Source organism: Tupaia chinensis, unplaced genomic scaffold (genome assembly GCF_000334495.1).
Source record: "Tupaia chinensis unplaced genomic scaffold, TupChi_1.0 Scaffold000354_1, whole genome shotgun sequence".
Classification (NCBI taxonomy): domain Eukaryota; kingdom Metazoa; phylum Chordata; class Mammalia; order Scandentia; family Tupaiidae; genus Tupaia; species Tupaia belangeri.
Genome location: NW_006159849.1, coordinates 7,854,549 through 7,871,368, shown reverse-complemented (window position 1 = coordinate 7,871,368; position 16,820 = coordinate 7,854,549). Strand labels below are relative to the sequence as shown.

The 16,820-nt window shown below is 38.2% G+C and overlaps 1 protein-coding gene across 1 annotated transcript in view; it reads left to right on the top strand.

Annotated features, from left to right (window-relative positions):
• The window catches only part of PTAR1 (protein prenyltransferase alpha subunit repeat containing 1), a 61,999-nt gene that overhangs the window by 10,010 nt on the left and 35,169 nt on the right, over positions 1–16,820 (top strand). Inside the window, exon 5 of the mRNA XM_014589349.2 lies at positions 10,017–10,186. Within this exon, the coding sequence (XP_014444835.1) occupies positions 10,017–10,186 (170 nt within the window). The remainder of the gene's footprint in view (positions 1–10,016; positions 10,187–16,820) is intronic.

Genomic DNA, 16,820 nt, shown 5'->3' with positions numbered 1-16,820 from the left:
CCCGTTCTTTTTTTTTTTTTTTTTTTTTTTTTTTTGCCATAGGGCATGTATGCTCACCACAGAGAGACAGAGAAAGAGGGAAAGTGATAAATCACCCCTCCAGAAGGGATGGCCACATCACAGTCCGTTCTCCTCTGTTCTCATTTTGGAATTTGGGGCATACACACATGTGCCCAGAGTGATTTTCTTTGTACAGAAAGTTTTGCTATAGGGCATGTGCACTCGCCGGAGAGTCAGAGACAAAGAGACAGAAAATGAGAAATCACCCCTTAGGGAAGATGACCACGCCTCAATCTCTTCTCCATTCTTCCCTTGGGATCTTGGGCACACATGCACATGTGGTTCAAGTCCCAGACCCAGCAGCGTGAGTTTGAAGCATGAAGTTGACTACATGGAGTCTAGCAACCTAATCATTATGCCATCTGTTGGTCCCACTGTAGTGATTTTCAACGTGCTGGGTCTGAGAATCAAACCATAAATAGCCATGTGGGAGTTCAGTGCCTTAACCACAAATACCACTGCTGGCCTCTTATCTAGCCTTTTTGCTCTCAAATGAAAAAGGGTATGTATCTAGTTACAAGGGAAAAAAAAATCTGTCTTTGAAGTTGGTATCTAATCACACTTTCAGTACTTTAAAAATGTTTTCATCCTTTTTTCTCCAAACACAAATAGATTTTAGTTTTATTAGCCAACATATGTGCCATTAAATATATTAATTTGGGTCATGTAGAAATACTAGCCAGAAGGCATCGAAGATGGAATGGGTGAAACGTGGATCAGTTACCCTTTCTCAGTGTCTGTTTCCTCTTGATTTTTGAGGCTAACAGGAACAACAGGAAGATCCGTTCTTACAGTGGTACCTAGTTGTCACTAGGTTAAAAATTAGAGTTAACCCTAACCTCGGTGTTCTTCATTGAAAATATATTGGTCACATGAATGATGAATTAATGTGAGATACTTGTAAATTGGAAAATATCATATAAATATTGTCTGTATAGAATACTTCAAAAAATATATTGGGTTGTTGAAAAAGTCATGTGTTTTTCTATGCAGAATTGTGTCATGATTTTTCCAATGACCCAATATATTGGCCTTTTACAGCTGAAGGCTTGACCCAGGGACATGCATTAGCTTAACCTATAGGCCCTGTGCCATGGTGGAAGGCAGATGTTTACAATGTAATTAGGGTCATGGTAAAGTTCTCTTATTCAGCAAGTTGCAGTTTTTATTACTCTATTAAGAATTTATTGAATTCTCAGTGTTTATGAGGTATTATAGGTGCTGTTTTCACTGTATAGAATAAAAAGTAAGAAATACAGTCCTTACATTGAAGGCACTTAACAGAATTTCTGTAATGATGGAAATGTTCTTTCTTTTTTTAAGAAAGCAAGCCATCCGGTGGTCCAGGATTCAAAGTACAATCGGCCAAGTGGGAGTCCAGCTTCCTTAACCATCACACCACCTGTTGGCCCTGGAAATGTTCTCTTTCTGTGCTATATAAAATGGTAGCCACTAGCCATATGTAGCTACTGAGCACTTGAAATGTACTAATGGAAATAAGGAAATGAACTTTAAATTTATTTGATGTATATATAATGACTATGAACCCAGTGACTACTGTATTGCAGAGCATATGTTTAGATGAAGACTTGAGACCTGTCCGCATGAATTGTAAATTAATCTGCCAAGCAGATTATGGTAAAGTTTATGGTATATGGGCTGCTTTAGCGGTATGGTGAATGAGTGCTGTGAGAATCTACTATAAGTAGAAGGGAGGCTAGATAAGAGTGGGGTGTATAGGGCTTTTAACAAAATTAATTTTTTGTTATTTAAAGATTTGCTATAGGTCATGTGTGCTCATGGAGGGGTGGGATGAGGATAGGGAGGGAAGGTGAAGGTAAGAAAGCAAGCCACCAGGTTTGGGATTTGTACTGTGATTAGCCATGTGGGAGTCCAGCACCTTAACTACCATACCACCTGCTGGCCCAGGGCTTTTAGGGGAGGTGGATTTTAAAGTAAACATCGAAGTCTAGATGTAATTTATAGTCTCAGAAGGAGCTAAAGACCTCCATAGTGAACAGTGAATTGACCAAGAGTAACAAAATGTGATTGAGAAGATAAAGTAGGGCCAGATTTTGGAAGTCCTTGACTCTCTGGCTTGCTTTCTTTTATCCGATTTATACGTTCAGTAAACAAGCACCTTTATTTAACGTGATGCTAGTTCTGGGTACAAGGCTAGGGGCTGGGTGTAGGTTGGTGAACAAACTAGAAATCTCTGTCCTAATGGAGCTTTAAACAAATCAGCATACAACTTGTGAAAAGAACTGAACAGGGTAATAATTGTGCTTGGGAAGAATAATTATAGGGAATCCCAATTTAGATTAGAAGGCCGAGATCTTTCTGAGGAAAGAGCATTTAAATTGGGACATGAGGGGTGAGGAAGAGTTGGCTCAGGAAAATATACTTCCTCAGCAGTGGACAGCCCTGATAGAAATTTGAGTAAGGGAATAGTAATGAAAGGCAGTTTTAGATTGTTTGCAAGTTGAACTGTAGAATAGGAACCAGAGAGTCTAATAGTCTTCTTGTATTTTTATTTATTTGTAATTCTAAAAGTTTGACTTTAGATTTTGGAAGTCCTAGATTTAAATCTTGCCTTATGATTTACTAACTGGGTAGATTTAGATCAGCCTCTTTCCTTATATATGAAACAGTTAAAATTTCTCCTTTATGAAATTATTGTGCAGAATAAATGAGTGTAAAACCCAACACAGAGCATGGCATATAATAAACAGTAAACAGTAGAAATTTGTGTAGCTGTTTCCTAAGTAAGGTCAGTAGTATAATTACTGTGATACACAGAGTTGGTAGTTTTTAGAATTAAAGTCTATGGCATCTCAGTGAAGTTTTAATTATCAGTATGCAAGAATCAGTTCCTTTAGATATTTTACTAACTTTTCTTTTTGGTCATTCTGGAAAGAATTCATTTGGGGAGTGGGAAGCAAAATCTAAATAACTGTTAAATTTAAAATATTTGTATCATTTTCTGAATCCTTGAGCTGTTTACTGTTCCATTGCTCTAAAGATTCAGTTTTAGTATTTGGGGACCATGCATCCCTCCAGAAGGGGAGCTGGTTCATGTTACTTTCGTTAATAATAAGTGGCAGCCTGGTCTAGTTGACTAATGATGTGTCTGTTAAGTATCGTACTCTGTGATCTTAAGTAAATGGTACTGGTTCATTCCATGTTGTTGTGCCTTTGGAGGGGACGATGAGGGTGACTTAAAAAGTAAGCATTATGGTATCTCCTAGAGGATTAGAACTTCATTGCTGTCTCGAATCTTCATGTCTTCAAAATACTAGGACCCTCTTGGTAACACAAGTATTTACTTGAATCCCTTGTTAGATACTAGGAATCTGGGACCAGCAGGTGGTGTAGGGGTTACGTCCATGGACTCCAGCATGGTTTATTGCAGTTCAAGTCCTGGACCTAGTGGCTTCAAAATCATGCCAGGCATGTATGCATGTGTGCCTAAGATCATGAAGGAAAAGGGGTTGCAGTGTGGCCATCCCCCCCTTTACCCCCCCCCATTTCTCACTTTCCCTCTTGCTGTGTCTGTCTGTCTGTCTCTCTGGCAAGTGTACGCACCCTAAGGAAAAAAAATAACAAACTAGGAATCTAAATTGCCAGAAACCTAACAGTGTAAAAGATTGAAATTTAAAGGTGGTAAAACAAATTACTTTTATAAGACTATTTAATAAAGAAATAACTAGAAAGGTATTTGATATTTATAGCACATTCTCTACCATTAAAAAATGTCAAGGCCCAGCCATAGTAGCACACTGGTTGATGCTGTTCTTTATTAGTCTGAAGCCATATTGGAGGCCTGGGATCGCTTCCTGACCCACTCTAAAAGTTGGATGTGTTGTCATGGGTGTAGTCCCAGCTACTCAGGAGGCAGAGGTAGGATTGTGACACAGAGAGACCCCCCCCCCCATATATATATATATATATATATATACACACACACATATACACCCATCTCCCCATATATATGAATGGATATATATATATATAAATATAATATATATATATATAAATAAAATGCTTTTTAAGTCACCTTCATAGTCCCCTCCAAAGGCACAACAACATGGAATGAACCAGCACCATTTACTTAAGATATATATATATATATATTCATTCATACATATTTTTGGGGGTGATTTCTTGCTTTCTATCTCTCTCTCTCTCTCTCTGGCAAGCACACACATCCTATAGCAAAAATCTCTCTCTCTCAAACAAAAAAGTATTACAGAAAAATATATCTAGTATTCCTACTTCTATAACAATTTATAAAAATGGTTGTATACCTAAACATTAATAATATTAAGTCATCAGGAAAGTCATGACTTGTTTTTCTGTTTTTCTATGCAACAATGCATCATAACTTCCCTGACGACCCAATAATATAGAGAAGAGAAATGACATTGCTTTTTTCCTGGGTTTTCAACTTCTCTTGAGTATGAAATTAGGATTTAAATTGCCAGAAACCTAGAAGAAATTTATCTAACCTGTTTTGCTCTTTACTGTAGCTCAAGGGTTTGGGCTAAGTATTAGAAGACCTAAATTCTTAAGTGACCAGCAGTATGACCATAGGTAATCGTTTTAACCTCGCTGAACCTCAGTTTCCTCATCTGACAAAATGAGAGGCTAGAGGAATGAGGTCTCTTTCAATTCTAAAAATGACTATGGGATTCTATTCTAAATTGTCTTAAAAAAAAAAAAAAAGTAGACTATGGCCTAAGGGACTAGGCCCAGAAGTCTGAAGTCAAATACACTGTTATTTGGAAGCTTACTGACCTACCTATCTTTATAGAGTACAGTTTCTTTTTTTTTTTTTTTTTTTAAAGGGAGCAGCAAAGCACTGTATTTTAGGGTTGAATAACTTGTCAAAGCTGAACATTCTTACCTCAGCTTTTCATTACCTGTTAACCAAGGAACTTTCTGGCCAATCTCAGACTCTTTTTTGTTGTTGTTAAGAATTATTTCATTTCCTCTCACTTTCTCTCTCTGTCCCTCTCTCTGGTCAAATTTTTTTAAAAAGTTAAAATAATTATTTTTTAAAAAAGAATTATTTAATTTCATTTATTATCATTACTTTAAATTTTCCTGTAGGGCATGTGTGCCTACCAGAGAGAGACAGAAAGAAGGTGAAAAAGTAAGCTGCCAGGTTGAGGACCCGAACCACGGTTGGGCATGTGGGAGTCCAGATCCCCAACCACCATGCCACCTGCTGGCCCCCTGACCTCAGACTCTTCAATGAATTAATGGTAATATGCTTCTTTTTACCTTGTACCTTATACTTTGCTACATTCTTCACATTGTATTATTTGGTTTTCTTCGCAGGCAGGGGAAAGATATTATTCCTTTATTTTATATGACCCAGTGGTAGAATGGAGATGAACTAGGACCCTGAACTTCCCATCAAGTGCTGCTGTCTCTGCTCTCTCTTTGTCAGATTTCCCACTTTCCCCTTGCTTCATGCTTTACTTTCTCTGCGATAACGGTTTTAATTCCCCTTACATGAGAATAGCTACCTGTTTTCTCAGTCATCGAATATGATACCTGGAGATCAAGCCCATTTCCCTGACTAGTGATAGAGTACACTTTGACCCGTTTGCAAATGAGGAAACTGAGGGGCCTATAGAGGCCAAAGTGATAGGATACAAATACATATTATTATCTAGGACTTGGACTCATGCTATTTTTAGTATATTGTATTAGAAGAAAATCAGAGATGATCTTCTTTTGGAGGGTTAGGAAGTAATAACCTTTGAAAACTTTATTTAAATGTTATCACTGAAGTGTAAGGATAATCAGCTTTTAGTAAACAGTTGTGGAACATCTACTCTTTCCAGGGCATTTTTGGTTTTTGATACTATTTCTTGGAAGAAATCAACCAAAGCAGGGTGTATTTTAATTGTGCAGATGGCTCTGTTTGTGGTTTAGGTACCAAATTACTAGTTGGGCAGTTTATTTCTGGTATATCTAGCAAACACAACAAGTTTTTATATTGTGAATTTAAGTAAAAACGAAATCTTTCTCCTCAAACAGACCACACTAGAAAAATCAAGATTTTTTTATTCTTGTTATAATAATTTTTATATTTTTTACTGTTGTAGTTCTTTTGAAATGTTTTAAGTTGTTATTAGATCTTAGAGAACAGCGTTTACTGAAATAATTACATTGAGTTAGTTTTTTTTTACTACTTTTAGTTTATTTTTTTTAAATGTACTTTCTACTTTCTAAGAACATCATGTAATAAAACTGAACATGAGAAAACACCAGAGAGTCAGTCATGTACTAGTCAAGGGTCACTTAGATATGTCTAGTTATCCTCATAGTGAATTAGATTTCAGGTTATTATCAGAAGACATAAATGTAAAATGAAAACACTGGACATTGACCTTATTGCTTCCTCAGCATTCATCCTATAGAACTTTATTTATATTACTTCAGTGGAAAGTGGCAACATTATGTCACAGATACTGACACAAAACTATTTTGTGACTAGAAAAACTATTAGCTCTTTGAGGTCTGAGACCATTTTATCAATTTTTGCATTCAGAACCAAAGTACTTAGTACTCAAAATGTATAATCGGGTCAGCATGGTACAGTATGGAAACACCTGAACCAGTTGAGTACTAAGATCTGCTTAAGAGTTAAATTAGCTTAAAAGAATTGTTAGTGACTTGTAGCTTTTAAGGTACCCTTGTTTATTGATACATCTCTGTGTCACTAATGAAGTGATCAGTCAGAAGGTTACCTCTGAGCTATCTAGTCTAGAGTTTTTAGGAAGGATTTTAACATTTTAGATCCACAGCCTCCCACCAATTTGTGATGGTAGCCTAACAAATAGAAAAGCTTTTTTTCTGAGACCAGCAATTAGCATAATGGCTATGCCGCTGGACTTCCATGTAGTCAACCGTGGTTCGCATCCCGGACCCGGTGGCTTAAAACTCAAGCCAGGCGCATGTGCGTGCGTGCCCAAGATCCTGAGAGGAGAATGGAGGAGAAGGGATTGCGGTGTGGCCATCCCCCCTGGGGGATGATTTCTCACTGTCTCTCTGTCTGTCTCTGGCAAGTGCACGCGCCCTACAGCAAAAATCTCTTCAAAAAAAAAAAAATAAAAAGAGGGTTTTTTCTTATTGTATTTGGACAGATTTCCTCTTATTTTGCAAGAGTCTCAGGGACATAAACACACTCCAAAGTGCAGTTCTTTATTCTTTAAAGATATCCTTTAAAAATTCATATGGATACTCTAAAATTTTTATTTCAATTACTCTTTTTTGTTGAAAAGTTTCTTATGATTCAGTAGTTTAACATGATGTTCTATTTGAGATAAGATGCTTTATGTAAGCAAGAGTTGTAACTTTCTTTGTAGTTGAAAGGTACGTGTGTAGGTTTGGCAAAAACATTTTTATGTTTGCTGGTTCATTTACTATGTAAACCAGATGCCCACCTTGTTTATTAAAACTCTGTGGGACCTGCTGGTGTAATGGTTGTATTGCTGGACTCCAATGTAGTCGACTACTGTTCGAGTCCCAGACCTGGCAGCTTAATTAAAACTCATGCCAGCCACGAGTGCGTGCGTGCCCAAGATCCCAAGAGGAGAAGGGATTGTAGTGTGGCCATCCTCCTAGAGGGGTGATTTCCTCGCTTTCTGTGTTCCACTGAGTGCATGTGCCCTATAGCAAAAATCTCTTCAAAAAAACCCTCTGCCTGTAAAGTAGATTTTCAGCTTCATTTGAGGTAAATTGAGAGGTAAAGATTCTACCACAGATGAAAATGTTCAGATTCTGAAATGAATTTGTGTTTAACATAATTTATTAGGGTTTTTTTTTTTTTTTAATTCTGAAAAACCTGTGGCCAGTAGTTGGCATGGTGGTTAGGGACTCTGGACTCCCACATGACTGATCGCGGTTCGAGTTCCGAATGTGGCAGCTTGCTTTCTTGCTCGCTCTCTCTCTCTCTCTCTCTCTCCCCCGCTCTCTCTCCCTCTCCTCCCCCCTCTCTCTCCCTCTCCCTCTGTGGTCAAATTAAAATAAATTAAAATAAATAAAGTTCAATAAAATAATAAAAAAAAACGTAGGGGAAAAAATAGTCCAGAATTTCATTGACAGTATGCTTTTATTGATAATTTGTTTCTGCTCCACATACATTTAGTAGCAAGCAAATACAAACACATCTGTTGACATTTTTTTTTTTTTTTTTTGGAGAGGTTTTTGCTATAGGGCTCATGTGCTTGCCAGAGAGACAGAAAGCGAGAAATCACTCCTCGGGAGGATGGCCATGCTGCAATCCTTTCTCTTCCATTCTCCTCTCAGGATCTTGGGCATGCATGCTTGCCCTGCATGAGTTTAAGCCACCGGGTCTGGGATTTGAACCACAGTCAACTACCTGGGATTCCAGCGACGTAGCCAATTACACCATCTGCTGGTCCCTATTTACTATATGTTGGTAAGCTTTCAATATCAGTATTATCAGTATATGTAGGAATATCTCTTTTTTTAAAAAAAAAAAAAACCAGCTCTGTCACATACTAGGCAGTATTTATTTCACTGATCTTTTTTTCAGGAATTATTTCATTGTATTTATGGTTATTATTATTTCTTAATTTGCTACAGGTCATGTATGCTTACCAGAAAGGGACAGAAAGTGAGAAAGCCATCTGCCAGGTTTGAGATTCAAACCATAGTCAGCTATGTGGGAGTCCAGCTCCTTAACCACTATGCTACCTGCTGGCTTCCCTAGCTCACTAATCTTAAATTGATACAAATTTAGATTATTTTTAGTTTTGTTGGAGTGTCTCAGTGAATATCCTAATTATGTATGTAGAATAGAATAATTCCTGAGCAGTGAAATTGCTGGGTTAAAGTATATGTGTGTTAGAAATTTTGAGAGATAGGGACCAGCAGTTAGTGTAATGGCTATGTCGCTGGACTCCCATGTAGTTGACCACAGTTTGAGTCCTGGACTCGGTAGCTTAAACTCATGCTGGGCATCCATACCCAAGATCCCAAGAGGAGAATGGAGGAGAAGGGATTGTGGTGTGGCCATCCCCCTGAAGGGTGATTTCTCACTTTCTGTCTCTCTGTCTTTCTGGCGAGCACACACCCCCTATAGCAAAAACCTCTCAAAAAAAAAAAAAAAAAAAAGAAAAAGAAAAGAAATTTTGATAGATAATGGGTCATCACAGAAGTCATAATGTCTTCTTTCTATGTTTTTCTGTGCATCATGACTTTTTTTCTGATGACCTGATATTTTCATATTGTCATCTAAAGATCAAAACAATTTTTTACTTCAGTCACAGGGTACATCATACTGGTATTTTTCCTACACTCTTGCCTATCTATGTTAATAAACTGTTTTTTGTTTCTATCAAACCAGTAGGTGAGATGAATGATATTTCTAAGAAAGGGAAGTATAGGAGCCAGCAGGTGTGTGGTGGTTAAGGTGTTGGACTCCCAAATGTCTGACTGCAGTTCAAATCCTGGACCTGGCAATTTGCTCTCTCATGTTCCCTTTTACTCTTTGTGTCTCTCTGGTCAAATTAAAAATAATAATAAACAAAATAAATCTTTTTTATAAAAAAGAAGAGACATGTGTGGGGGTTTAAAAATACTCTGAGGGTGGTGGTGGTACAGTAGGTGGCATGAGGGTTAAGGCAGCCAGATCCTATATGGCTGACTATATGGTTCAAATCCTGGATCCAACAGCTTGAAAATGTGCCTGGCGCATGTACATGTGTGCCCCAAATCCTGAGAAGAGAGGAGAAGGGATTGTGATGTGGCAATCTCCCCAGAGGCTGATTTCTCAACAGCCCCCCCGCTGGCAAATGTACATACCCTAAAGCAAAACTAAAAAGAAGAGAAAAATAATCTGTGGCATTAGGAAACTTTCAGGAAAAACTTAGTGTTCTTACCTTTGATTTCTTTTCTGTGTTTTACATGTTAAGAGATGAAATTGGCCTGATTCCGTGTCCTGAAGCTAGGTATAACCGGAGTCCCATAGTACTTGTGGAAAACAAACTTGGCGTGGAGAGCTGGTGTGTCAAGTTCCTTTTACCATATGTCCACAACAAGCTCCTTTTGTACAGAACAAGAAAGCAGTGGCTGAACAAGGATGGTAAGTAGGAATCATATCTTCCTCCTTTGGTTTTTAGAATCAGGTTGGAATGTATTGGGAAAGCCCTCAGTCTGGGTGCGGCATGCCTGGATTTTAGTTCTGGTGCTGCATTATTGTAAGTGGAAGACCTTTCTGGGCAGATGTTCAACCTTCTTTGCCAAAGGAGGAGCTTGGACTAGACCAGGAAATAGTCCTTAAATTTCGTACCTACAGTGATGATGTGGAAGTGCCTCAGGCAGAATATCAGGCCATCTATTGTAATTAGAGCAGTTTTGATTTTATCTGTTTATATATTGGGATCATTTGTAAGATTTTACTTGAAGAAAGTATCCCTTAGCTTTTAAAAGAAAACTTTGAATTCACTGAGGAGGACTCTAGTCCTTGTAAACTCAGTCTCTGATTTCTAATCATTCAGTACTTTATGGACAGTAGAACTCCTTTCCGTAAGAAGAGATAACAGAGCGTGGTGGTAGTTTGCTGTGAATTAGCCCAGTGATTTATGAATGTGCCATTGTTTTGTGAATCCCAATTGAGCCCTGGCCCTCTGGCTCCTTTTCCTTGCTAAAATGAAAAAACTGTCCCAGCATTCACTTCTTCCATTTCTCTGAGACAGCCCTTTACCACATCAGACAACTCCAAATTATCCCACTTGGTCTTTTCCCTTAGTACCCCCCCACTGTGACAGGAAGCCTCCACGTGTACAAGTTCTGTTTGCCTTTTAGACTCATCTCAGGTCTCAGTCTTTTGGGGAGTACTAATCTAAAAACATGTCCCTACTGTTTTGGGAAGCTTCTTCCCCTTTCCTCATATCGCAGTACCTTCAAAACTCCTCAGTATGCCTGGAGCCTGATTTTGAATAGGAAATTTGTTTCCTAGAGAATTTTAATTGCCAGTTTGGTAGCCATTACTAAGGGCCTACTCATACCAGATGCTGTTCTGAGCACTGTGGGAGATAAAAAAATGAATAATACATGGTCCCCTTATTCAAGAAGCTTATAGTTGAATGATAAACATTCTCTTTGGAAGAAATGAAGTAGATTGTTGCCAAATAACATACTGATTTCCCTGAATTTTCCAAATAACAGTGTGTCCTTCACATACTATTATAGTAGGTTAATAGAGTAGTACTCTGCCCCAATTAGAATATGGAAAAGGAGGGGCTGGTAGGTGGCGTGGTGGTTTGGGGTGCTGGACTCACATGGCCAACAATGGTTTGAGTTCCGGACCTGGTGGCTTCCTTTCTCACCTTCTTTTTCTCTCCCTCTTGCTCTGTCTTTCTCTGGTCAAATTAAAAGTAACTAAATAATTGAAAAGGAGTGTGATTTGAAGGCTTTATGAGAGAGTTTCCATTTTCTGTGTGATTATTTCACTCAGTCCTCTGATAACGTATTGTTTAGGTATAGCCTAAGTTTACAGCATGGCTTTAAGTTTATGGTATAACTTTAGGCATAATTAAGTTTAAGGTACTAGTATTTACCTATTGTTGGCCCTTCTTTAATCCTCTAGTTCATTACTGTGTCATAGGTTTTAGTAGCACTAGGGTAGAAAGTAACACCATATGAGTCTATCAACTTATTTTTTTGCCAAATAGAACTATTTGTATTCTGGTGTACAGAACTGTACAGTTTATACAGCTATAGGAGATAAAATGATATCTTGCAGAGGAGAAACTGAATTTTAAAAAGTCAAAGGCTCTAGTTGTTTCATGTCAGTAACTCTTGCCTATTCTTGTATGGTAGCCCAACCCACCTTTTTCCTGTGGCCTTCCAGTCCTACTTGCCGTCGTCCTGTTTCTTGTCTCTGGGCACTGTACTGCAGGCTTTGCTGTGTGTCCTCATCGTGGAGCTGCAGTTTTGGGAGGACTCGTGTAGAAAATCCGATGGTTAAGCCAACTCACATTAATAGCCAGCATCTGAGCTTTGAATTCTAATGACTGTGCACAAATACAGGAGCAGTTTTCTATTTTATTTTAATATATATTCTCATGGAGACAGTTTTCATTTTCACTTTTTTGGGACAGAGTGAGGAGAGAATAGTTTCAAGTGCTGTCAGATAGTACTTAGATTGTATATTATTAGTAAGAAAGAAGTGAAGACCTGGTTCGACAGAAAAAGTGCATGAAAATGCAGACCAATATAAAGCATTCCACTAAACTATACTTATGCAATTAGAGCACAGAGGTGAATCTTGATTAGAAAAAAATCAAGAATATTAGGGAAAAGCAGTTATTTAATGAAAAGTTTGTACCTTTTTTCCTCTTTTTTTTTGGTTTAATAAATTTTTATTTTTCCAATGTACAGTTGGTTGTGCCTGTTCTTGCATCTTTACCAGCAGCTGGGACATCTCCACCCTTGGTATTTCTGTAAATAACTTGCACTCTGTGCTTTGAAACTAGTTTGAAAGTCCTTTACTAAGAAGCTCCTGAAGTGCTGCCCTGGCCAGGGAACCACAAATCTTGAGTGTCTCGGAGTCCACAGCTTAGAATTGGGAACGTCCTTACAGTTTGTCATATGTAGCTTTGTCAAACAAGACCAGGTTATTGAGCAGGTCCAGAACTTTACCTTTAACCACTTCTTCTTTTTTGGCTTTGCCCTCAGATTTGTTCCCTGGGTCTTTATCCTCCTTGGCCAACCTCCCAGCATTCTTCTTCTTGTCCTTGGTGGCATCGTGAAGCCCAGAGAGCAGCTGCAGCCACTGCAGCCTCACTAGGATGTTGGACAGAAAAGAGAAAAGTCTGTACCTTTAAGGCCATTTTTCTAGAAAATATACAAAAAGAGCAAAGTGAAGAAGGCTGACGGTTTAAAAAGTGGTTTCAGAAGGTCAGTGTCTGTGATTGATCATGCCAGATTCCTAGGCGTCCACCTAAGGATGTGTACTGTAATGGAAGTCGACATTTACCCCTGGGATAGATTTTTCTTTTTCTTAACCAAGCTGAGTTCATGCTCTTGGGAACTTGCCACATTTATTAGATGTTGAGAAAATATCCCTGTTTGGTTATTAGAGATTGAGATTTTTTTTAAAGTCAGCTATAGTTATATCTATATTTGGTTTGGAAGAGAAATTATACAGTAATTCTGATTTTTTTTTTTTGGAGAGTTTTTTTTGCTATAGGGCACGTGTACTTGCCAGAAAGACAGAGAGAGATGGAGATACAGAAAGCGAGAAATCACCCCTTAGGGGGGATGGCCATGCCATAGTTCCATCTCCTTTCTCCTCTCGGGATCTTGGGCATGCACACACATGCGCCTGGCATGAGTTTAAGCCACCGGGTCCAGGACTCAAACTGCCGTCGACTACATGGGAGTCCAGGGACATAGCCATTACGCTAACTGCTGGTCCCAGTAATTCTGATTTTTGTGGAATCCATGACAAATACAAAAGCAAGAGAGATGATCCAGTATTGGAGTTCGTCTGGGTATAGCTTTCTCCAGCACTCTTATCTTCAAGTGTGCTCTATTGCTTACTCTTTTTTGAACCGCCCTCTTTCTGACTTTCCTAGCTTTCAGTCTGTAACAAGTCTCTCTTTAAAAGCCACCTTCTGTTCTCCATTTCTTTTGCTGGCTAGGCCTTCCTTATTTCTTATAAGGACAAATGTTACTACCTCCTAACTGGTCTACCCTATCTTCACGTTCATCTGTACTCCACGTCCATCATGCCAGTAGTCAGTCACTTCAGACAGCATTTCTCACATTTTTAAAAAACAATGTGAGAGATGCTTTCTCAAATATATATCTGCCCATTTATTTCATGATGTCTAGAGTGTCATTGTAGCATTCAAACTCCTTAGCATGGTATTCAGGGCCCTTCACAATGATTTGTATCCAGCCTATATCCTCAGCCTTTTCCTCCACTTCATATTCAGCACAAAGGATTGCAGATTCTCAGCCCGGGGCTGAAGCATTGTATAGATACATTTCATTTGGGCTTGTATAATGTTTTAAAAATTACTTTTAATGAGTTAGATAAATATCTAAAATCACGATGAAAATCTGGATTTTTGTCATTGAAAAATCAGAACACTAGGTGTACAAGTTTCTGCATGGCAGTGATAGGCTGGGGCTCATAAACCCTACCTTCCTTTTTTTTTATTTTCCAAGAGGAATATAGTAATTTCTTGGAGTTTTGATAACACTTTTATAACAAGAATATAAAAATGTGTCCATTTTTAATATATTTTTTTTTTGGAGAGTTTTTTTTGCTATAGGGCACGTGTACTTGCCAGAAAGACAGAGAGAGATGGAGATACAGAAAGCGAGAAATCACCCCTTAGGGGGGATGGCCATGCCATAGTTCCATCTCCTTTCTCCTCTCGGGATCTTGGGCATGCACACACATGCGCCTGGCATGAGTTTAAGCCACCGGGTCCAGGACTCAAACTGCCGTCGACTACATGGGAGTCCAGGGACATAGCCATTACGCTAACTGCTGGTCCCAGTAATTCTGATTTTTGTGGAATCCATGACAAATACAAAAGCAAGAGAGATGATCCAGTATTGGAGTTCGTCTGGGTATAGCTTTCTCCAGCACTCTTATCTTCAAGTGTGCTCTATTGCTTACTCTTTTTTGAACCGCCCTCTTTCTGACTTTCCTAGCTTTCAGTCTGTAACAAGTCTCTCTTTAAAAGCCACCTTCTGTTCTCCATTTCTTTTGCTGGCTAGGCCTTCCTTATTTCTTATAAGGACAAATGTTACTACCTCCTAACTGGTCTACCCTATCTTCACGTTCATCTGTACTCCACGTCCATCATGCCAGTAGTCAGTCACTTCAGACAGCATTTCTCACATTTTTAAAAAACAATGTGAGAGATGCTTTCTCAAATATATATCTGCCCATTTATTTCATGATGTCTAGAGTGTCATTGTAGCATTCAAACTCCTTAGCATGGTATTCAGGGCCCTTCACAATGATTTGTATCCAGCCTATATCCTCAGCCTTTTCCTCCACTTCATATTCAGCACAAAGGATTGCAGATTCTCAGCCCGGGGCTGAAGCATTGTATAGATACATTTCATTTGGGCTTGTATAATGTTTTAAAAATTACTTTTAATGAGTTAGATAAATATCTAAAATCACGATGAAAATCTGGATTTTTGTCATTGAAAAATCAGAACACTAGGTGTACAAGTTTCTGCATGGCAGTGATAGGCTGGGGCTCATAAACCCTACCTTCCTTTTTTTTTATTTTCCAAGAGGAATATAGTAATTTCTTGGAGTTTTGATAACACTTTTATAACAAGAATATAAAAATGTGTCCATTTTTAATATATGTTTATGAATATCCTTGATAATAAAAAGAAATACAGAGGACTTCATAAACCACCAAGATTTCACAAGGGTGATCTTTGGTCTATTAAGTCTGTTTCAGTTTATTACAGCTGCTTCATGTCCTTCAAATGCTGAGGCAGTGTCAGTCACCACTTCTCATTAGGTTTGCATTGTTGCTTTTCTGACATTCATTTGAACCCCAAAAGTGTCTGCATTTGCAGCCACTGTATACACAAGTCCTCAAAAAGATAATGGAGGGGCAGGCAGGTGGCACAGTGGTTAAGGGTGCTGGACTTCCACATGGCCGACCATGGTTCGAGTTCTGGACCTGGTGACTTGCTTTCTCACTTTCCCTCTCTTTCTCACTCTGTCCCTCTCTGGTCAAATTTAAATAAATAAATAAATAAAGTTAAATAAAATGATTCCTTCTAAAAAAAGATAATGGAAAATGTATACTATGAAAAATGTAAGTAAGTAAGATTGGTATAGAAGGGTCATTTCTTAACACAATAAAAACAATCTATGAAAAACCTACAGCTAACATTATATTGAATGGGGAAAAGCTGAAAGCTTTTCCTCTGAAAACAGGTACTAGGCAAGGCTGCCCACTTTCTCTACTGCTCTTTAATATAGTACTGGAAGTCTTAGCTATTGCAATCAGAGAAGAGAACAATATTAAAGGCATTTGAATAGGCAAAGAAGAGTTGAAAATATCTTTATTTGCAGATGACATGATGGTATACTTAGAAGACCCAAAGGCATCCATGAAAAATTTTCTTGAATTAATAAGTGAATACAGTAAAGTGGCAGGATATAAAATCAATATCCAAAAATCTATAGCATTTCTATTTATGAACAAGTTGAACGAAGCAGAGCTGAAGAAAGGAATCCCTTTCACCATAGCCACAAGATGTATAAGATACCTAGGGATAAACCTAAGAAAGTCAAAGACCTTTATAAAGAAAACTATGAAAATCTTAAAAAAGATATTGAAAGTGACATAAAAAAGTGGAAGGACATCCCATGCTCCTGGATTGGAAGGATTAAAATAATAAAAATGGCAGTTCTACCCAAATTAATCTACATGTTTAATGCAATTTCAATCAAAATACCAGAAATCTTCCTTACAGATCTAGAACAGACAATTATAGAATTTGTCTGGAATCATAAAAAAATCTTGTATTGCAGAAGCAATTCTACACAAGAAGAATGGAGTAGGAGGCATATCCCTCCCTGATCCCAAGATATACTATAAAGCTGTGGTCATCAAAACAGCATGGTATTGGCATAAAAACAGACATGCGGACCAATGGAAGAGAATAGAGACCCCGGAAATAACCCCTAAAGCTTACAGCCAACTGATCTTTGA